The following is a 22,960-nucleotide window of genomic DNA, read 5'->3' on the forward strand; positions in this document are numbered from 1 at the left end:
AAGGCAAGAGTCTACACCATGGATGGTGAAGAAGCTGAAGATGTTGATGGTCTGATCAGGGGAGATTGCGAGATTGACGGTAATCTCCTAACTGTACTTTTTGATTCCGGAGCAACGCACTCTTTTATCTCTAGGGAATGTGCTACTAGATTAAAACTTCCCGTTACTGCTTTGAGTTTCGATCTTATAGTTACCACACCTGCCAAAACTCTGCTTGCCAATACTGCATGCATGTATTGCCCAGTAACCTATAGGGATAAAGTTTACCATGCTAACCTAGTGTGCCTAACTCTCAAGAACCTAGATGTTATCCTAGGGATGGACTGGTTGTCTCACTACCATTGTCTTCTGGACTGTAGCCGAAAGAGAGTGGTATTTCCTGACTCGGACCTTTCCGAGTATCTATCCGCCAATCATATTAATGTCTCTCTGAATGAAGGATCTCAAGAGTATTCAGTTTTGTTGAGCTTGGAGAGTAAAGGAAATTCGGAAGTGAGTAATATTCCAGTTGTGAGGGACTTCGCGGATGTTTTTCCTGTCGATGTACCTGGTTTGCCGCCTGTACGCGACATTGAGTTTGCTATTGACATCGTACCGGGAACAGGACCGATTTCGATTGCACCATATCGGATGGCACCTGCGGAATTGGTGGAGTTGAAGTCTCAACTTGAGGATCTTCTGTCGAAAGGATTCATCCGACCAAGCGTTTCACCTTGGGGAGCACCCGTCTTATTGGTGAAGAAGAAGGATGGGAAATCTAGACTTTGTGTCGACTATCGACAACTGAACAAAGTAACCGTCAAGAATAGGTATCCGCTACCCAGAATTGATGATTTGATGGATCAACTACGAGGAGCTGCGATATTCTCAAAGATAGACCTGAAGTCGGGTTACCATCAAATTAGAGTAAAGACTGAGGATATCCAGAAGACGGCATTCCGGACTCGTTATGGACACTATGAGTATCTAGTGATGCCATTTGGGGTGACAAACGCACCTGCTATCTTCATGGATTACATGAACAGGACATTCCATCCGTTCTTGGATCGATTCATCGTGGTGTTTATCGACGACATTCTGATCTACTCAAAGAACGTTGAAGATCATGAAGGGCACTTGCGTCAGGTTTTACAAGTGTTGAGAGAGACAAAGTTGTACGCCAACCCTTCTAAGTGTGAATTTTGGCTCGAAGAGGTAAAATTCTTGGGCCATGTGATTTCTAAAGAAGGTATAGCTGTGGATCCAGCAAAGGTAGAGACGGTGTTGTCATGGGAACGGCCAAAGACCGTGACTGAGATCAGGAGTTTTGTCGGTTTGGCGGGATACTATCGTCGCTTCATTGAGAATTTCGCCAAGATCGTTGGACCCTTGACTCAACTCACGAGAAAGGATCAACCTTTTGCATGGACCGAAGCGTGCGAAACTAGTTTTCAGACAATGAAGGAACGTTTGACGACGTCACCTGTACTCGTCTTACCGCAACCAGAGGAACCGTATGAAGTGTACTGTGATGCTTCGCATCAAGGTTTGGGATGTGTGCTGATGCAGCATCGGAAAGTGGTGGCTTATGCTTCACGACAACTGAAGACTCATGAGAAGAACTATCCGACTCATGACTTAGAACTTGCTGCCATTGTGTTTTCGTTGAAGATCTGGAGACATCACTTATATGGATGCAATTTCACCATATTTAGCGATCACAAGAGCTTGAAGTACTTGTTTGACCAGAAGGAGTTGAACATGAGACAACGACGTTGGATGGAGTTTCTCAAGGATTACGATTTTACCTTACAATACCATCCTGGAAAAGCTAATGTTGTTGCTGATGCATTGAGCAGGAAAATGCATATCTCGTCAATGATGGTGAAGGAGCTACAACTGCTGGAACAATTCCGAGATTTGAGTTTGGACGTAAGATTATCCGAGGGAGAACTGAGGTTCGGGATGATCAGGATTACCAATGGATTGATGGAAGAAATCCGAGACCAACAGTTACAAGATGAATTTTTACTCGGAAAAAGGAATTTGGTAATTCAGGGTAAGGACCCGGAATTCAAGGTAGGAAGTGACAATATCCTACGGTGTAAGGGTAGAGTTTGCGTACCCAACAACCCTGACCTAAGGAGGTTGATACTGGACGAAGGTCACAAAAGTAAGCTGAGCATTCACCCTGGAATGAAAAAGATGCACCAGGACTTGAAGGTGAATTTTTGGTGGCCAGGAATGAAAAGACAAGTGGCAGAATATGTAGCTGCATGTTTGACCTGTCAAAAGGCGAAGGTGGAACATCAGAAATCTGCGGGTATGCTACAAAGCTTGGATGTACCTCAATGGAAATGGGATAGCATATCGATGGATTTTGTCGTGGCATTACCAAGAACTCAAAGAGGATATGACTCGATTTGGGTAATCGTGGATCGACTGACTAAGTCGGCTCATTTCATACCGGTGAGAACTACGTACAACGTGGATAAGCTATCAGAGATTTATATAGCTGAGATTGTGCGACTTCATGGAGTGCCAACAAGTATCGTTTCCGATAGAGACCCGAAGTTTACTTCACATCTGTGGGGAGCTCTTCATGAGGCTTTGGGAACGAGGCTGAGATTAAGCTCTGCTTATCATCCACAGACTGATGGGCAAACTGAGAGAACTATCCAATCATTGGAGGATTTGCTACGAGCTTGCGTGTTAGACAATAAGGGCAGTTGGGACACCCTATTGCCACTGATTGAATTCACATATAACAACAGTTTTCATACGACCATAGGTATGGCACCGTATGAGGCATTGTATGGCCGCAAGTGTAGAACACCTTTATGTTGGTATCAAGATGGAGAGAATTTGTTAGTAGGACCGGAACTTCTGCAACAGACAACTGAGAAGATTAAACAGATCAGGGAAAAGATGAAGGCTTCTCAGAGTAGACAGAAGAGCTATGCAGATCAAAGGCGCAGAACCCTGGAATTTGAAGAAGGGGATCATGTGTTTTTGCGAGTTACCCAGACTACAGGAGTTGGTCGAGCAATCAAGTCAAGAAAGCTGACGCCAAAGTTCATTGGACCTTATCAGATTACTCGTCGTGTAGGACCGGTAGCTTATCAGATCGCACTACCGCCTTTTCTATCAAACGTTCACGATGTATTCCATGTGTCACAACTGCGGAAGTATATTGCTGATCCGATGCACGTCATCGAGCTGGATGACATTGAGTTGAAGGATAACTTGTCTTTCGAGACACCGCCAATCAGCATTGGTGACACAAGGGTAAAGCAGTTGAGGGGTAAAGAGATCGAGTTAGTGAAGGTTATTTGGAACAAGGACACCGGTGATGCAACGTGGGAGCTGAAGGAAAAGATCAAGGAACAGTATCCAGAACTTTTTACTGACCCTTAAGTTTCGAGGTCGAAACTTTCTTTTTGGAGGGTAGTAATGTAAGGCCCAAGTTTTAACGCTTTGGATAAGTGAATAAAATAAATAAGTTATTTGATTAAGATAAATTTGGGAAGGAAAGAGGTTCAGGAAAAGTCCAAGAATGTATCGAAAAACCGAAAGAGTTATAGCACGACTAACATACGCTTAATCCTAGGTCGAAGGTATTAGTGAATAGTTAATTTACGCTTTAGGACACGATGGAAACTAATTCCAAAAATCCTCAGAGAAATGTTAGAACTTCTCTTTTCCGTCCTTAAACAACCATTTCGATGCGAAATCCTGGAATGTACGAACGTCAAATTCCAATTCTCGGAAGTTTGCCGAAACGGAATCCCTGATAGTTCGGAAAACCTAAGATCGACAGACGATGAAGACTTTTTCTATCCGGAAACTCAAACGAAGATTCCACCCGCGTTCTCCTACATCTCTCATCATTCCTAATCTTTCTTCAGAAGGAAGTTTTCTCATCCGACGATCACTGCAAAAAGTAGTTTTTCGGGATAAACCGACTTACACCGACTTATGCCGATTTTGGATCTTTTGGTTTAATTCCAAGAATTCTATTTTGAGTTCTGGAATTCTGTCGCCAGAACCTATCTTAGAATGCGCAGAGGAACGCGCAGGAAAAATCGGAATCGCAAAAAAATCATTTTTCCGTTTTTTTCCAAAACCTATAAATAGTTGAAAAATTAGATTTTTTTCACAAAACCCATTTTCCCCACCCCCCAAAGCCGCGAGTTTCTAGAGAGAGAGAGAGATCCGGATCTTCGTCGATTCTTGCCCGTTTGCTTCACCGTTCGTCACTAATCGAAGACCTCGAGGTAGGTAATCTATACTCTCCTTCGAATCGTCGTTTCTGTCCATTTCTCCTGCGACTTTCTGAGTTCAAAATTTTGAGGTTTTTGAAAAACTGTTCAAATCAGTTGATTTCAGCGTCTAAACTTCTTCCCTGCATGCTCCTGAGCGTGTTCTGCGGATTAGATTTTGTCAAATGTCGACGAAATGCCGCCGGGATCAATTTCTACCCTAAATACCCATTTTTCGCCAAAGTCGCAACCTTTACGCTCTAATCTATCGACTTGGCTTAGTGCTAGTAGGATTTGTCGTCATAAACGTCGTTGTGGACGTCCCCATCCAATTTGTTTTTCAAAAATCCAATTTTGAAATTCTGAGCTAAAAATAATGACCAAACTACCCCTATATCAGTTTTCGATCCGAAAATTTTTCCGAGCCTAGAACCGTCTTAGTTACGGCTTATGTTAACCTAGGAACCAAGTTTGATCGAAGAAAAATCGACCCTCCCAATTAAGGAAAGTGGCCGAGAGCTATATCAAGGGGGGAGGAGAATCCGATTTTTCGAAAACTTGTCTTAACGCGTTAGATTGTCGTACCACGGAGGTAGTAGTGTACTGTGTAACCCTAGGACTCTTTGATTGCTGAGTTTCTGACTCTTGGTGTTGATTTCTGTGATTTTTGCTTAAGGTTCGTTTGAGGAGATTCCAAGAAACCAAGGAGAAGAGCTTGAAGAACATTTGGAGGAGGAAGCTGGAAGACCCACCGGTGAGGGCTACTCTCTGAATTACTAGATAATGCTTTAGGTGTCGATGAAATTCGACTTGATTTATGTGTTATGCACCTAATTGCTAAATGTCTGAAATGATTTCTGAGGCTTCGGCCGAACTTGTTGAGTACTTGATGCCATGATATTGTGTGCTAAATGATTCACATGCTATGTGCTACATGGTTAACTTAGGATGTGTTGGAATATGCTGTTTATGTCTTTTGGTTGAGCTGTTTCAATGATGCTATTCCACTTGTACCTGAGATTCTGAAAAGTGAGGATTACGGGCAGGTCATGCCGAATTTTTATGAGATTTTGAGAGAGTTTTAAAAGGACGAACGGAGTTCGGACCTTGTCATGCTCCAATGGATCGAGACCTTCTCAGGGAATTACTTGGGTTTATGGGAACTTTGAACTCATAGGGAATACGATAAGACTAAAAAGAGCTATTTTTATAAAGAAATTCATAAGATATTAAACAACCTCTAAACCTTTAAATAAAGATAACAATCTCGGATGCAAGCTTTGGATTGAAGTTTAGTTTTGGAAAATGAGAAGTGTCGTCGGATCCAAGTGTTGGGAAGATTTCGAGTTTTGGGTATGTTGATACTCATTCGCTCTGGGAGCAGTTTGTTTAGCCATCCAAGGGATGAGCCGAGAAGCTTCACGGAGGTGTGAGACCTTGTGAATGCGTGATACTCCACTGAGGCGTGAGACCTTGTGGAAAGCATGGATCTTCACTGAGGCGTGAGACCTCGTGAACAGCATGATACTTCATTGAAGCGTGAGACTTCGTGCAAGTGTGTAAATTCACTGAGGCGTGAGACCTTGTGAAAGCATAAAACTTCACTGAAGCGTGAGACTTTGTGAATGTGTGAGACTCCACAGAAGCGTGAGACTTCGTGAGAGCATTGATGACTCGAAGAGTTGTCGTGAGTGGTTGCACTCTTTTGTTTATGATTAATTGTATTTTGTCGCAGAATCGACATTTACCTTAGGGTATTCTTTTAGAGACTTTAAGTTAATCTAGAACACGTGGCGACGTGTCGGGTGAGGTCGGAGACGTTGTTTGGCTAATCACTTGCATTCATGCACTCATTTTGAGGTTAATACACGGCGTGATACCGGACCTCGGTGGATTCCAAAATGGTCATAAGACCCGGATTTCCATATTTAGGACACTACGGTGGTCCTCAGTAGCAGACGGAATGGCAGACCTACGGGTTCACTGCTGATCTGACTACTTTTGTGTGGTGTAAGAGACACGCGAGCAGGAAGGTACCCACCGTGGCTGGTGTTAGGGCCGTCTCGTTGATGTCCATCCTTCTTCCGGAATGCATTTTGTTACCCAGCATTGCATTTCATGCAACATACATGCTAACTTAGTTGCTGAGTGTGATTGGTAACTGTTTATCCTATTTTTGAGGCATGCTACTTGTTTTTATGGCTCTTTATATTTATTGTGATACATGCAACCCTAGGAAGCTATCCCAAAACTTATAAGCCTGAGAGGCTAGTATTTATTATCCTATAATTATATCTGGTTTTATTAATTATATAATTCTTTGGAGTTGACCCTCGCGTCTGCTGTGTGTGTTTGGGCGGACTACGCCATTTGTCAGATGAGTATGGGGGATTGGTTTACCATGGTCAGCCCGTCAGGGGGGACCAGGTACGAGATGCTTGACCAAGACGACCCAGGTGCATGGGTGGTCGATCCCGAGGGCCACCGTGCGACCTACACCGGTCGGATCATGGAGGACCGTGTCGATCGATTCGGACGCTTGACGGAGGGAGTGATGAGGAGGCACATAGTGAGCTTCAACCTGCCTCCAGGAGTACACTGTGGACCCGGCTTGGGAGTACCTCCACCGCCACCATCTCCTCCAGATGATGAGGACCCTTCTGAGGAGTTGCCAGTAGGTGGGGCTTCGACGGAGTCTAGTCCGTCTACTGCTGCTGCTGTCGTTGCGGATCTCGTTCCGGGCCCCGAGCCCGAGAGTCCAGTGCGGGAGCGCATTAGGGTGGACAGAGAGGGCAGTGTTGAGTACGTCGACCTAGTCGTCCTGGATGCAGATTCGGATGACGACCGCGCTAGCATGTAGGATCGAGTGCTAGTGTGGGCTCCTCGGGTAGGGATAGTGTAGGAGTTGTGTCGATGCTCTGACCGTCATGCTTCCGTTTTGGGGACAGGGTAGTTTCCCTACCGGTAGCTTTTGTGTGGTTTCCTATGGAGATCACAGAGAGCTGGTTGGATTTAGGGGGTCTTTTCTTAGGCCGCTGGGCCAACTTGCTCTCAGTTTTTGTAGGTTAGTGTTGCGGACACAGTATCTTCATCTTGGACTGTACATATTGCCTTCGGGCGTTACTCTTTTCTGTCACCCGACACGAGGCATGTATATATAGTTGTATAGTAGTTCCTTTTATCTTCTGTTGGGGAGTTTTATTGCTTTTTGTCTTTAGTTATATTGTCGAAAAAAAATAATTCACGTTTTTCCGCTTAAAGTATTTTCTTTTGGTTACTAAAGTGACGCCACCGAAATCGGGGTGTTACAGTGCGACGGGTTGATATTTTCCGTCACAAATTTTTTATTATTTCCGTCACAAATTCCGTCACATTTTTTTATTTGTTCGTCCCTATTTCCGTCCCGATAGTGCGACGGAGTAATATATTCCGTCCCAATTTTTTTGCGACGAGCGATAAAGCGACGCAATTTTTTGCGTCACAATTCCGTCCCAAAATATTTTAGGGACGGAATTTTTAACTGTTATGCGACGGATTTGTCCGTCCCAAATTAGTGTTTTTGTGGTAGTAGTGTACAGAGAACTTCTGATTAAACCAAACCTCATAGTTGGGATGATCTTGTTGTTGAACATCGAAAACATCTCCATACAGTGGGCGTCCATACTGTTTAGATGAAGAGAAGTAAATTGGTTAATCAAAAAGGGGAATTCAAAAGAACAAATGATGAAATAAAAAGTGGATATATAAAAATAATACTTCATCAACTGGAGGCTTGCCCCATCCACCAGGATGATAACCGAAGCTAGCTCCCGGGGGGATGGGAGCATTCAGTCCAGGAATCTTCAGGGAAGGGTATGATGGTGGAGGGTCGTATCTCTGAAAACAAAACAAAAAACGTACGTGTTTAATGTCGTCAAATTAAAGGGACAATAATAGAATCATAAGAATATTCCACCAAAAGACACTCATATACCTGCATATTAATAAGCCATGGAGGAGGGGCACCTTCAGGCATACCAAGAGCTTCTTTCAATTCATGTGATAATATGCCAGGTTTCATCTCCCTCAACTTAAGTTGTACATCAACCAATGTAATTATATCCAATAAGATCCTTCCCCCCTCTCTCTCTCTATTTATATATATATATAAATTCTAAACCAAATATAAACTTGGTGAAGCTGCCGGGAACTCTGACTCTCAAGTCTCACCCAGATCAAAGAACACACTTCATTAAAGTAGAATGAATAACAATTCTTAGATCAATAATCTATAAAGAGAAATACTCAAACACTGCCATTGGAAGTAGAAATTCAATTCCTATAGAAGTTCAAAATCAACTTGGTAAAAAATACTTTGTATTATGCGCATAGAAATTAGTCTTCCATACTAATCTTTCTCATTATTAACCCTTTTGCATATTGTTGCAGGAACCATTGAATTGAATTCAGAGAGTGAAAACAAGCAACCGAAATGATGTTGTAACCGAATGTCCTTATTGCTGTAATATTATGCTTTTATTGAATTCAATTGAGTTTCAATTAAAATGTGTTGTTTCAATTGGGTAACCGTAAATTGAATTTTCGGTCCAACGAAATTTCTTTTCATATTTGAAGTTACAATCATAAGTTTTTATTTTCAATTTTGAAACCAAACTATTGCCAATGAAAGAAATACATAATCAATTTTCGCAGTGCAGCGCACGGGTAAAAAACTCTAGAGTTTCAAAATTATTACTTTATAACAAACCCTAGAAATACAGAATCAATTTTCGCCGTGCAGCGCACGGGTAAAATGGCCCAACTCATATGCTATCCTAGATTTTTGTAACGGAACTTTGAAATCTCATCTTCTATACAATCATAGTCAAAATATATGATTTTGGTGGAGTAGCAGTAATATAATATATGGATGTGGAATGTATGAATGTGGAGTGTACAATAACCTTCTGAGTTTTTGCTGGAGTAGCAGTAGTATAATATCAACAAACAATGTAGACATGACTCAAACAACGCACAATGTAGGGGAATTGCTCAATCTTAAATCATGCAAAAACATATGTACTGAATCTTATAGCCATACATGAAGGAACTTAATTGTCATTAGATTACAATTCATCATCCCACATATTATATTAGAATAAATTGATATGTTTATTACAACAGTAAACTTCGTCGTGCAGCGCACGGGTGAAAAGTACTAGTGAAATAAGAGTACTTTAGCATACATCAGATCTTTTCATATTTCCTCTCTCATTTTTCTTTTTTAAATACGTATATCACCTATTTAAGTTTTTTTCTTTTCGAATCCTCGTTACAATATTCCATTTTTTTTTAATTTGTTATGTTTTGAATCAATATACTAAAACCATTTTAATCTTCTAAATGTATATACGAAAACATAAAATAAATTGGGTTAAAATATATAACAGTCCTTGAACTTTGAATGAAATCTGAAAACCGTCCCTCGCCGGAAAATTATCTGAAATTCATCCTCGTATTATCAAAAACAAATTTGACCCATCCCTTCGGCCGCCTTAGCTCCGGCAAGAGCCCTTTTTTTTATTTTTACCCATCCCTTAACTTTGAGCGAAATCTGAAAACCGTCCCTTTTTTTATTTTTATTTTTTAAAATTAAAATTCCCTAATTTCTAAGAATTAAATCTACCTAATTTGAAAATTCCCTAATTTCTAAGAATTAAAATTCCCTGATTTGAAATCTGAACTTTGAGCGAAATCTGAAAATTCCCTAATTTCTAAGAATTAAAATTGAATTTTTTTTCTAACAACAACAAGAAGAAGACGATGTTGTTGTTGGTGGAGGAAATGAGATGAAGATGAAGATGAAGAAAGAAGAAAAGAAGAGAAACAAGATCTAAAGGAGAGAGAACTTGGGAATTGTGGTTAAATTGGGATGAGTTAGGGTTAGATTAAGGGATTTGTGGTTAAATTGGGAATTCAGGCTTAGATTAAAGGGTATTAGATTTAATTCTTAGAAATTAGAGAATTTTAATTTAAACAAATAAAAATAAAAATAAAAAAAATGACGGTTTTCAGATTTCGCTCAAAGTTCAAGGATGGGTAAAAATAAAAAATGGCTCTTGCCGGAGCTAAGGCGGCCGGAGGGATGGAACAAATTTGTTTTTGATAGTACGAGGACGGATTTCAGATAATTTTCCGGCGAGGGACGGTTTTCAAATTTCGCTCAAAGTTCAGGGACGGTTATATATTTTAACCCAAATAAATTTTTTTGAGTTAATTTCAAAATCAATCCTGTAAAACTATTTGATATGAATTGTTTTGATGGAAAAAAAATTTTCCAGCATAATTATGTATATTTATTTTCTCATCAATATGATGTGATTACCACTAGAACAGCCGCAAAGTAACTTATACTAAGAAAACAAGCACACACAAAATACAATTTGTTTAATACAAGCTCATCATCATCCTAGTGTGCTTGTCCACGGAGGTCGATCTTAACATCTGATATATGACCATTTATTTCTCCATACAAAAAGTCCTTCTTCTTGTCTACTAATTTGCTGCCAACTGTAAGCAGTAAGAATTTCCCTTCACACCACATTTGGAGTATATAACCAAACTTTTCTTTCATTAAGCTCCTGGGTTGGCCTTGCATTGTTCTCAAATCCATGATGAACAACTTCTTTTAAGGCCTTTAACTGCTCCCTTGAGACTGTCCTAACCTTTTTCACTATTGTCCAAATAACACCTTCAGAGCATGGGGGTGTTGTCAGAGAACCAACATATCTATAATACTTTCTGCTTCCAAACTTGATGAGTCCTGGGTTAAGTATTCCCAAATCTATATCCTTGTTGTCTCCACTTGATTTTATGTTGTCGAGAAGCTTTGAAAGCAAGGGATCCGGCTGGCTAATTGTATACCATATTCCAATAACAACTCTCTCTCCTTTAGAGTTTTGATGGACTGCATGCATTTCCATGTCAAACTTTGATCCACTCAACGTGTGCTCTGAAGGTGTATGCCAATGACTTTGCACGAAGTTGTAGTAAGTTCCATTTATGTTAAGCTTCCCTGCATCTCCATCCCACTGGAGCATGATGTCATGACCCCTATTCTTTAAGGTAGCAGGAGCTACTTTGTAATCTTTTTGAAGTTTTCCAAGTTGAGGAAACCCCTCTGCATTTTTAATATCAATTGGAGATTGAGATTTTCCATTTCTACAAATTTCCCACTCTGGTTTTAGACTCCCCCAATTCTCTGGTCCATTTCTAGCTCCTTTAGTGTAGATGTATTCTTCATCTTTAGATTCAGAAGCTATTGTGATGAGGAACAAAGAGGAACATAGAATCGTCACTAGGAAGACCAATGAGAACAAGGTGTGGTTGGTGGGGAGGGTCATGGTGGTGTGACTATTGATCTTGATGTGGTGAATTTACTGTCTATATTAAATAATAATAAATTCAGAACGTGTGTAGGAGATAAAGTAAAATTTTATATTAAGAAGAATTAAAATTATTTTAACTTGGATTATTAATAGAAAATTATATGGAAGATAATGATAAAAAAATTTGACTTTTATTTTTTTCATTCCATCGGAAGATTAAAAGAAACTTTATTGAATGAAAGAAACTACATGAGAACTACACTCTCATGCAATAAGGAAGCACAAAACAGAGCCAAACACCAAACAATAAAACCCCACCCCCTTGGAAGGACAACCTTAGAGCTTATGCTTCATCAAAACCTTAAAAGGAAAAACTCATTTGGGAAAAAAGCATAGTAAGGATAAAATTATGAAATGATAAATATAAAATCTAAATATTTATACATAATAATTTATTGAATATTTAAACTATAGAATAATAATTATAACCACTATTTATTGTTTCGAAGATATTAAAAGTAAAATATTTTGATTCAGAAATAATTTTTTATATTTATCATTCTTTTATATATATAAAAATTAATATGCACGGGAGCTAATATTAAGACAGCTTATTTGAAGTGATTTCTTAGTATAAGCATTTATGAAAATGGGTAATTGCATTCATCCCCTTGAGATTTGTCTCAATGACACACACCCTCTAGTTTGTGAAAAACATTCACATCTCCTCCTCCATTCTTCATTAGTGCTCTATTCTTCATTGGTCACCCAGTTACCTATTCTCCTTCCCTTCCATTTAGTTTTGCTAATATTGCACAAAACACACTGGCCACTCAGAAAGTCTCAATAAATCAACTATGACCCCAATCAAACATGGTGTTAAACTTTATAATAACATTATTGGTTACTGAAACTTGAGAAAGATAATAATTTACTACTAATATGATTATATGAACTTGCATTATTATGTGGTGATATGTTATTACATCGTTAAAAAGTTCAAGATATGATTATAGTGTTTAAATTTAGTTTAATGATGTAATAACAAACACTACAAATGAATACAAACAATTAATGACATGTATAGATTTGACCGACACGCGCATTAGCATAAAAACCGCCACTAATGCATATGTTATTCGTATATCGAGTAAAAACCATATGTCTACCTACCCGAACTCTTTTGCATTGTGTACTCAATACAAACTTAAAAAGTGAACAATCAAACACACTCCGAGGAGGAGGCTAATATTTATCTTGACCTAACTATTTCTCCTTTCATGGCAAGAGACAAGGCACCAAGATTAGCCTCACTTTCCACTTCCACACCAGGCATGACCACAGCTCTACTCCCTACAAACCCATCTTCACCAATTTTGATCTCTCCAAACTTCACCATTCCTTCACCTTCATAAATGTGTCCAAGCAACAAAGCTTCTCTTCCCACACACCCCCCACTCTCAATCTTCACCATTTCAGGGTTCAACAAAGCTCCCATGCTATCCACATACCCTGCACGATCCATGTCAATGTCTGCACCCATCAGCTTCATCCATAGTACAAACCAAAACGACCCACTTGTCATGTCCATGAAAAAGTCTCCAATTACGGTTCTAATGGCTTGCCATGTGCTATCCATGAGGACCCTTTTGCTCCAAATGGGTACTGTTTCACCAGCTTTCTTCTTCCCCACGAAAACCCATTTGGCTGCAACACATGCTAGTGCAGCCATGAAACCTGAGAGAATCCAGAACAGGGGAAGCAGCCAATGCAGTGGGAGATTCTTCACATTGTTAAGGTAAAGAACCAAGTTCAGAGGAGCATAAATTGCTAAACCCACCACCATGTGCGGTAAAGCTGTTTGTAGAAATGGCTGAGTGAAAAGCCCTGAGAAAATTTGGGACCTGGTTCTTGTCAAGGTTACTTTTTTTAGCAACGGTTCCTTTTCAGGCAATGCTGCTGCTGATGATGCTGCTGCTGCTGCCATTGGACAACAGGACAGGTCTACCTTCACGTTGGATTGCTGTACGAGGTTTCTCCAGGATTCTGGGAGTGGCTGTCTGTTACGCACGTGCTGGCAAATCTCGTAGATCAATGAACGACCATGATCAATTGAAGCACTCTGTGTGATGGAGTTAGCAGGGACGACATCTAACTCATGGCTTCTGAGATAAGGATTGAACTCAAGTTTCTCTGACTCTTCTCTGGAAAGATTTTCAGTGATGTTAATCTCTCCAACATCAATGTAAGGGAACTCTTTTTCATCCCATGGTTTGGTGCAGTCAAGTGCAGCATCACGTGTGGATTCATCATCTGGCACTGGTTGAAGCTGCACCTGGAAAACATAGCGAACTCCACCGGGGGAATTCACTCGCTTTTGAAAATCATCAGCAAGGAATAGCAAAGGACGCGTGTCCTTTTCATCCCTTGGAATTGCACCTGTCTCTGGTGGAAGAATCCCAGTTGGCTCAACCTTACCTGTAGGAAAAAGTTCGGTTAACACACCAATTACACATACACCAGCGACATATAGGAATAGAGGAGAAATAAATAAAAGATATGATGGACGATAAAAATAGTGTGTGAGTGAATAAAAATCCTTTACCTGTATCCTCAGTGATACTTGTGTCATGAGGCCTTAACTTGAATTTGACATACATTTCCTGTCCATTCTGGAACCGCATGAGCCTGCAAATGTTTGAGTGGTAATGCAATTCAGCATATGAGTCACCATTCCGAAGGGAAGTCCACACGGCTTCACGAACATGTGGGGCTAACTTGACCATCTCTTCCCTCGCAGCAAGTCCACACACAAGCCAAGTTGCAAAATCACCAAGGGTGCGTGCATAGAATGCCTTGCCTGTTTTCAGTGTCAAATCAATGATAGGAGGGTGAGAACTGGGTTCATCAGAAAGTATCCTCAAAGCTGCGCCACGTGCATCAATCCTGGCATCATCATCAGCACTTAAGCTATTGCTGTGACGTACCATGACAGGGTAGCTTTTTCCAGGGTGAAAAATCTTGTGCTGTGGAACACCTTCAAGTTTGTCATATATTTTCAAGTGCCCCTTTCCACTTACACCAATGCGATGGAAGTATCTTGCTTTAGCATTCATTGTTGTGACAGCCAAATTTGCAGCCAAATTTCCAACCACTTTCTTGTATCCCATGTCCATCTCCTCGATCCGTTCATCCAAATTACTTCCCGAGTTCCTTGTAGAGATTCTGGTTTGAGATCCAATGTACACGCTACCCTCATGAAGTATGGAGTTCATTGGAGCAACTGAAAGTGCACCAAGCATGACATTCTTTTCTACAAGAGAACCAGGGAGGATTAGGCTTTGACTCCCAGCAACTGAATTCTCCTGAACCTCTATCTTCCCACAAGCATATCCATTGGAATAATGGAAACCAGTGATTATGCGGCTAAAATCACCAAGATGGACACCATGACCAATTGACATAAGCTCTGGGTTTGAAACTGGATTGATGGCTCTAATGGAACAATGCTTGCCAATTTTTGCACCCAAAAGGCGTAGATATATGCAGAAGGCTTCTGTTCCTGAGAGAAGCTTTGCAAATCTAAGGTGGCAGGAAAGGGTTAATTGATTTCGAAGCCAGGTTTTAAAGTGGGTTTGCTTTTGACCAAGTTTGAGCAAACGAGTCAAGGCACAGGTGAGAGAGATGAGTATGAGACCATGAAGCAAGTATGCGCAGGTAAATAAAATGGTGAAGGCAATGGGATTTGATGTTATATTAGAAAACATGGTTGCATAGGCAATTATGGTAAATGGGATCCAGTGGAAAGTCCCACATATGCAAACAAATGAAAATTGTTGGAATGATGCAGGTTTCTGGAAGAATCTTATATATAGGAAGTAAGCAATAGCTGCAGCAAGGGAGCTGAGAAAGCCAACAAGGTAGATCCCCAAAAAGTGGTACATGGCATCAGACTGAGTTTTGCTGGTAGTAACAGGAAGCCCTGTATTCTGCAATAAAATGAGAAGAAATTAGTTATAGTTCAAGCTTCCATTACTATCAGTCATTAATTTAACATCATGAGCTATTACATGGAATGAAGTTTTGAGCTATAAAGGAGGACAAATTCTCTTTTTCATAAGTAGTAGCAGTAATAAAACATAAGCTAGAAATTAAGTAAATTACATTGGTAAAAAGAATTCAGTTATTTGAAAAACCTGCATGCATGAGAATCTAAATTATTTGGCAGAGCTAGTCTTACTCTTAACTGACCTCTTTAACATTATTAAGCTTGGCAGGTTTGAGCACATGTTGGCCTCCTTCAACCTTTTGCAGGGGTTGTACCTCAGCTCCTTCTCTAATAACACTTCCTTTTTGAATAACAGCATAAGGTCCAATTGAAGAATTTTTGCCGATCCTAATTGGAAGGAAACTTAGAAGTCCATTCTTCACCTCATGGCTTTGAACCAAAGCTCCTTCGGCAATGACAACTTCATCTCCAATTGAAACCAGAGACGGGTCGGTGATGTCAACTGTGTCAAGCAAAACTGATGATCCAATTCTTGCTCCAAGCATCTCAAACCAGTATTTCAGAAACACTGTTCCTTTGAGGTGTGTTGCCAGAACTTTTGAGGAGATTTCCTGGGTTTTATAAAGCGCCCACCACTTGACAAAATCCATTGAATATATGGATATTTCAGGGGTAAGGGCATAGTTTGGCCTCAAGAAAGTATTACCAAAAAATGAAATGCAAACGCAAGTAGAAGCAATGCAAAGGATCCAAGAAAAGGGTGCCAAAGTCAGTGAAATCAGATAATTTAACCAGGGGAACCCATATACTGGTTGACTAACATTTGTAATGAAGCTTACAAAAGCAGTGATGGACAGATAAGCAGGTGAGACCAGCATGATGGAAATGTAAATGAGTGCTAGGAGTTGAAGAAAATGGATACCCCATTGGCGAGACTTGGTCACATCAACAACAAATTCAGTAGAATCAGTTTCAGCTTCTTCAACATGGGATGGATTGCTCATAAGTTGAGGTTGAGACTTCAATAGAAGATTCTCTGAGAAGTTTGCTAGTTCTTGAATGCTGGATGCGGTGAAAACATCTATAGCAGCAACTGGCACTCCTAGGAAATCTGAGAGTTTTTGAGTTGCTTTGACCACACCAATTGAATCCATTCCATAGGTTGACATGTTGTCCGTGACTGAGATGTTGCTGATAGAGATTCCAGCCTGTTCAGAAATAAGCCTTTTCAAGAACTCCACAATTTCCTTGTTACCGATACACGGACTAGGTAGAAGTGTTGTACTTCTCACTAGCTGAGCCCTTGGTGTTCTTCCTTCTGTACATGTTCCTGTAGTATATGACCTTACCAGTGTTTTTTTTGACAAAGTAGGCTGTGATACCAAGTTTAGTGTTCCATCTGCGAACTGTTTGAGACATTCAAATCTTTTGATTTTGCCTGAGGTAGTTTTGCTGATTGTTCTAGGCTTGATCAGCTTGACAGAAGCAATACTGACTCCATGTTCTTCTACCACACGAGTCTGAATATGCTCAATCACATCTTTGTTAACCGGTTTACCATCCCTCAGTTCTGCAATCACAACCAAACCAACCTGGTCAGAGCCATCTGGCAAAGGAACCCCCTTTGCTGATAAGATTTCTTCAGAGACTCCAATTACAGCACAGCATCCAGGACGAATAAATTCAGATGAACTCTCCACCGTCTTTTCAACATCTGAGGAGTAGATGTTTCTTCCAGCAACGATGATAAGATCCTTGATCCTTCCAGTGATGAATAGCTTTCCATCTATGATTCTTCCCAAGTCTCCAGTTCTTGTGTAGATACGTCCGGGGTGGTTCTTGAGCTCATTCTTGAATGTTTTCTGACTCAGTTCTTCCTTTCCCCAGTATCCTATTCCTGCACTTGGACTACTGATCCAAATTTCTCCTTCCTTTCCATCTTCCTGAAGCTCTTCACCGAGCTCTGGATCAGCTATTCTGATGTCAATATCTGCGTCACCCGGGTGAATATATCCACAACAAACTCTTCCCTGCCAATCAACGAGAATAGGATTGCCTTCTCCAAATGCACAACTGACAAACACACAATTTTCTGCTAAGCCATATCCAGGAGCCATCACTTTTTCAGAAAACCCAAAAGGTCTGGTTAGATCAAGAAACCTTTTCAGGGTCTTCTGTCTCACTGGTTCAGCAGCAACCATGATAAAAACCATGGAAGAAAGGTCAAAACTCTGAAGCTTATCCTTTTCAGACTCTAACCTTCTAACCACCAACTCAAAAGCAAAGTTAGGGCCAGCACTATGAGTTGCTTGATATTTGCTGATGATTTCAAGCCACAAGAGTGGTTTCTTGATAAATGTCATTGGTGAAAACAAGAATGCAGTTCCACCACTAACAAGAGCTGTGAAAAGTCCTCCAATCAGCCCCATGTCATGATACTGAGGAAGCCAGCTCACTAGCACTGTCCTTGAGGTGCTCTTGTATCTACTTCTCATCAGCTTCACATTGTGAATAAGCCCTCCATGGGTAATCATGACTCCTTTAGCATCACCGGTTGAGCCTGAGGTAAATTGTAAGAAACTTATGTCAGCAGGCTTCGATTCACATTGATCATCTAGACCTTCCATATCAGAACATTTTGAGCTATTGACCCAAGAATCAGTGTGCAGCCATGGAAGATTTGGCCATCTAGCTGAGGATTTTCCATTTTTCCCAGTCAGTGACATAAAAGTTTTCACTAAACCCACGCGAACTGCTGAGTGGTAAGCTACTGTTGATAAAATTGCCACTATGCCACATGACTTGGCAATATTCTCAATTTTCTGAAGTGCTTGTCCACCTCTTTGCATGGGATCTGGGGGAATAACTGGGACTGGTAGAACTTTAGCTCTTAGGCATCCAAAGAAAGCATCAATGAAATCCAGACCAGGAACATAGACAAGGAGGACCCTGTCACCAGGCTTGATCATTGGCTTTTGGCTTGATAAGAGCTTATGTGCAATGCAAGAAGCATTTAAGTGTTGTTCTCTATATGTCCTCTTGCCTGTTACTGTCCCTTCTTCATTTATCCATGAATAAAGAGTTCTATTTTCAGTGACTGGATGAGTTCCCCAATGTTTTAAATAGCTATTCAAAGTAGGCAAATTGGGAAATTTCACTCCAGGCAATTCATGAAGTTCTGGAGGCTCCTTTTTCTGGAACTCGGTTTGCAAAGGGAACAAACTCTGCATAAGACATGCTTCTAGTGAGTACAGGTCTCTTTGGAAAACATGACTAGCCAAAGTATGTAAAAGCCAATTTATTCAAATCATTTTTTTTTCAAACAATGACTGTTTATAATATACAAATGTAAAAGTACCTTGGTATAAGGAAACACTGGCAAATCACTGCTATTTGCAAAGTTCTTGCAGACCATAGCCATGGCATAAGATGAATTTCTCTCTGTGAGCTCAAATGCCATAAGCCCACCGACATAATAAGTATTCCTTGAACCTTGAAGCTCTGATTCCAACTTTCCATAGAATCCATTTTTCATGTCTGCATTTAAACTTCAAAATTTAGAATAATTTTTACTTGAAAGAAGAAAATTGAATTTAAGAAGTACTATAATACCTTGGCTGCTAACGTGAGGAAAATACTTAAAGCGACGTTGAAGAATGAAACTCTCAACTTCTCCCCCAATGGCTTCTATTGCCTTGATTGCAAGCTCAGTGACTGTTGGACCCTTAATATCAACAGAGTTGCCATAGGACCAGAACAGGAATACATCAGTGTCAGCATAAAACTTTTGCATGGCAACTGGATTTCCAATTGTGCTGGGATCTTCCATATATTCACTGAAATAATAAAATCCAACTGGCATGTGTTCCAGCCCTTTGATCTTGAAAACAGTGGTGTAGTAGTCATTTGTCTCTACTTTGCTAAACAATTCCTTCTCAAGGTCACTTGCATCCATTACTTCTGCTTCAGATTCTGCCACAAGTCGTACCTCATTAGTATCTTCCTAGAGCAATCAACAATAACAATTTGTAATTATGATGCAGTTAAAGTCTACATACCTATACAAGTTGAAGGCACTGATCTGTAAGTTCTTCCATATTTTAGTGGAAAGTTACCAGAGATTATGATCTTATCAAACTCCATAGACTCAACTTCATTTGAGCTCTTGACATTAACAGTGACACTGTCGGAACTCCTTCTGATGGCCGACACTTCAGCGTTACAGTGAAGTTTCACAGGAAGTGATTCAACAATCCTCTGCCAAAGACTTGTATATCCACCTTTGAATCGTCGAATTTTCCCTGCCATGGATGTTCTGGTAAATTCATGAATGTAGGCATAAGGCATATCTTGAGTAAACCCATATCCTGAAGCTGTGTAACCATAAGCCACAGATTTAGGAATGGATTTGAGTCCATGATGTTGAAGATACACTGGAGTTAAGTCTGAAGCAATTTCACTGACAGCATGGACCCCAAAATGACCAGAATTCTTCACCTTTTCCTGTCAATAGCACAAATTAAATTAATAACAACATTCAACTTTCAAAGGTCAGGCCATAGGAACTAAGGAGTTTTCTTTATGACTAACTTGGATGTTCAAGGTGAGTGACATAACAGACACATAATCATCAGCAACTTTAATATCTTGATATTGTCCTGAGGAACAGTCAATAACAGCAAGCTTGTGTGAGTCCATTTCTTCTAGTGCTGACCCTGTCTCTTTTGCCAAGTGAAAGATAACTGGAGCACTGCTTGCTGCCAGAACTTGTCCACCCAGATCATAAACTTTTCCTGTATAAGAATATTTTTGTTAAAACTAACTCAGTTGAATCAGATAGTACTATTAACATTTAGTACCCGTTTGGATACTTCGTATCTACACATACTCATAATATTATACCTTCAAAGTCAACCGATTCACACATGCCACCAACTGTATGGTGTTTCTCCAAGACGGTGATATTATTATAACCAAGCCTGGCCAGTGCATAAGCAGCTGATAAGCCACTTGGACCAGCACCCACTATTCCAATTCTGGTGCTTACTGGCAAGGAAGGATGTAGCTTGGAGAATTGGTCCTCCATTGATCTTTCTGGATCCATCTCTGAATTCAAAACCTCCAATCTGTGAATTTGACATCAGTTTTGAAAAACTCACGTCAATGATTGCATTCAACTTTTGTTGTACTTAAACACACACACATGATACATGCTTCAGAAGCAAGGTTAAGATATTGTCAAATCTACATGACATGGATCCTTTTGATGTTTTCTTTGCTTAAGGTTGCTAGGAGTTTAGAAAAGACAGGTTTTATCAGTTTTAGATATGAAAGCAGCGAAGTTATTAACCGAGATATACCTTAGAGATGAGAAATGGGCAGTGTATTATCAATCTTGGTGATTGGTGAAGACTTGTTAATCAGCTTGGAGCATTGCATGCAGCACTTTCTGTAATTGCAATGTCATTGTAGCGTAAACTGGTAAGCTTGAATTGAACAATACATGAAACAAGCTCTCAGCATGCTGTAGGAAAACATCAGACAGAAGATGAGAATCATGAGACATGTTGGTGTTGATATGATCAGACATGGTTATTAGTGAAAGTAGAAATGGTTATATAGAAGAAAAAAAGGAAAGGGAAGAAAAGTAGTTATATTAGTTACCTCAGTGATGATGGTAGTGCATATTTGATTATTCCTAGTGGTGTGAATGCCAAATGGCATGAGATGGAAGAGTTAAATTGTGAGCAAAAAAGAGAAAGAAACGGTGAGAAAGAAAAGAAGACGAGGTCCCAGTTGAGCTCACTGAATGAAACTGCTGAGATCATTGCAGTAGTATATAAAATGAAGGGTACAAGCTTCTGAAAGTCCAACACTAAATGTAACGACAAGTTGGTACTACTATTCTGTTCAACCGCTCTCGATAACTACTAGAGTATTACTCTGTGGACGTTCATAGGAAAAGGGGGATATTAATTACTTTGGAAGAATCAGCTTGATGCTGACAATTTGAGCTCTATAGAAAAGGGCTCACAAGATGGCTTGGTTTGAGTTTGGATAAAATAGAATTGTAATAGGTCAAATTTAATTGGTTTGGTTTGGGTTGTTTTTGTTAAAAAAAATTAAATTTATTAGTAAATTCGAATCAATTAATCAAATCAACCTGATTGAATTTTAATTAGGTTGGTTCGAGTTATCGAGTTGATATATACAAGTAAATATTTATGTTTAACATTCTTATTCACATATATTATTATTTTTTTATAAAATTTTGAACTTCATGCCATTAGAGGTAGGGGTATCAAAATTTTGAATTTACCTCATCTATATTTTGCCAAACCTTTATCAACGACCACAACCATTGGTAATTTAGAAACTTATCAATGACTCATACTAAATTACCGACGGTTTGACCTTCAATGACTAATTTTTTTGTTTTAGAAAAAGGAAACCATAAACTGTTACAATATGAATCTAAGGTTGGTTCAACAAGATTTGACAAGGAAGAAGGTCTGAGCGTACTTATAGGAGAAAAGAAGATTAACTGAGTAACTGAAGATGTGCTCGTTAGCACCTTTTAGAAACCAAAGCTTATCACCTTACGAGATATGCCTATTTTACTTTTTTGACCATTGTATTTAAATTTCCTTGCATTTCATATTTCATGAATTTAAAATTCAATAAAGCTGTCGAGAAGTTTCAGAGATCTCTCTTGTCTTTCTGTTGTTATTGCAGATAATTGATCGCGAGCTAGATCATAAGAACTCGGCTTAAGCCTGGTCCAGAATGGTCAATAAATAATTGGGTTCAATCACAGATACTTGGTTTTAGCATCACCATGATGATTTCCAAAAGAAGATGAGATAATGAGTCTAGTCCAGATCACAAGGGCTCGGCCTGAGCCTTGTCCACTTTGATCTATAAAGAATTGATTTCAATCACATATCAGACTCAGTTTTAGCCTTGATAAGATGATTTTCCAATGAGATAAACATATATAGAAAATCTATGTAAGAAGCACAGTCTTCCACCTTGGTGTTAAAGACATATAAGCGATCCATCTAAGGAACACAATCTTTCATCTCGGTGATAAATACATGTAGGAGTCCATGTAAGGAACACGGACTTTCATCTCAATGATAAAGATATAAAAGCAATCCATGTGAGGAACACAATTTTTTATCTCAATTATAAATGCACATAAGCGATCCTTGTAAGGAACACAAAATTCCATCTCGAAGAAGATATAAAGAGATGAAGGCATATAAGAAATCCATGAAAGGGTTTAAGTCTCCATTTATACGAAGGTATAAAGGAAGATGAACACAATCTTTTATCTCGGA

General features: G+C 39.7%; 4 protein-coding genes across 4 annotated transcripts; all 4 read right to left on the reverse strand.

Moving 5' to 3' along the window:
* Positions 1-7,757: 7,757 nt before the first annotated feature.
* LOC130744428 (pre-mRNA-splicing factor sap145-like) lies at positions 7,758-8,309 on the reverse strand. Its single transcript, XM_057596614.1, has 3 exons — positions 8,215-8,309; positions 7,998-8,117; positions 7,758-7,904 (listed from the first exon to the last, which is right to left on the reverse strand). The coding sequence occupies exons 1-3, from the start codon at positions 8,299-8,301 to the stop codon at positions 7,758-7,760; spliced, it is 354 nt and encodes a 117-aa protein (XP_057452597.1). The 5' UTR covers positions 8,302-8,309.
* Positions 8,310-10,813: 2,504 nt separating this feature from the next.
* On the reverse strand, positions 10,814-11,623 carry LOC130742482 (alpha carbonic anhydrase 4-like). Its single transcript, XM_057594587.1, has one exon. The coding sequence runs from the start codon at positions 11,621-11,623 to the stop codon at positions 10,814-10,816; it is 810 nt and encodes a 269-aa protein (XP_057450570.1).
* A 990-nt stretch (positions 11,624-12,613) lies between these two features.
* LOC130744452 (uncharacterized) lies at positions 12,614-14,948 on the reverse strand. Its single transcript, XM_057596636.1, has 2 exons — positions 14,214-14,948; positions 12,614-14,086 (listed from the first exon to the last, which is right to left on the reverse strand). The coding sequence occupies exons 1-2, from the start codon at positions 14,908-14,910 to the stop codon at positions 12,861-12,863; spliced, it is 1,923 nt and encodes a 640-aa protein (XP_057452619.1). The 5' UTR covers positions 14,911-14,948; the 3' UTR covers positions 12,614-12,860.
* Positions 14,949-15,026: 78 nt separating this feature from the next.
* LOC130744429 (uncharacterized) lies at positions 15,027-21,412 on the reverse strand. Its single transcript, XM_057596616.1, has 10 exons — positions 21,282-21,412; positions 20,978-21,141; positions 20,520-20,743; positions 20,208-20,410; positions 19,676-20,120; positions 19,230-19,589; positions 18,976-19,154; positions 15,860-18,841; positions 15,123-15,597; positions 15,027-15,034 (listed from the first exon to the last, which is right to left on the reverse strand). The coding sequence occupies exons 3-10, from the start codon at positions 20,719-20,721 to the stop codon at positions 15,027-15,029; spliced, it is 4,854 nt and encodes a 1,617-aa protein (XP_057452599.1). The 5' UTR covers positions 20,722-20,743; positions 20,978-21,141; positions 21,282-21,412.
* Between the last annotated feature and the right edge of the window lie 1,548 nt (positions 21,413-22,960).

The sequence above is a fragment of the Lotus japonicus genome, chromosome 3 (assembly GCF_012489685.1).
Source record: "Lotus japonicus ecotype B-129 chromosome 3, LjGifu_v1.2".
In the NCBI taxonomy this organism is placed as follows: Eukaryota; Viridiplantae; Streptophyta; class Magnoliopsida; order Fabales; family Fabaceae; genus Lotus; species Lotus japonicus.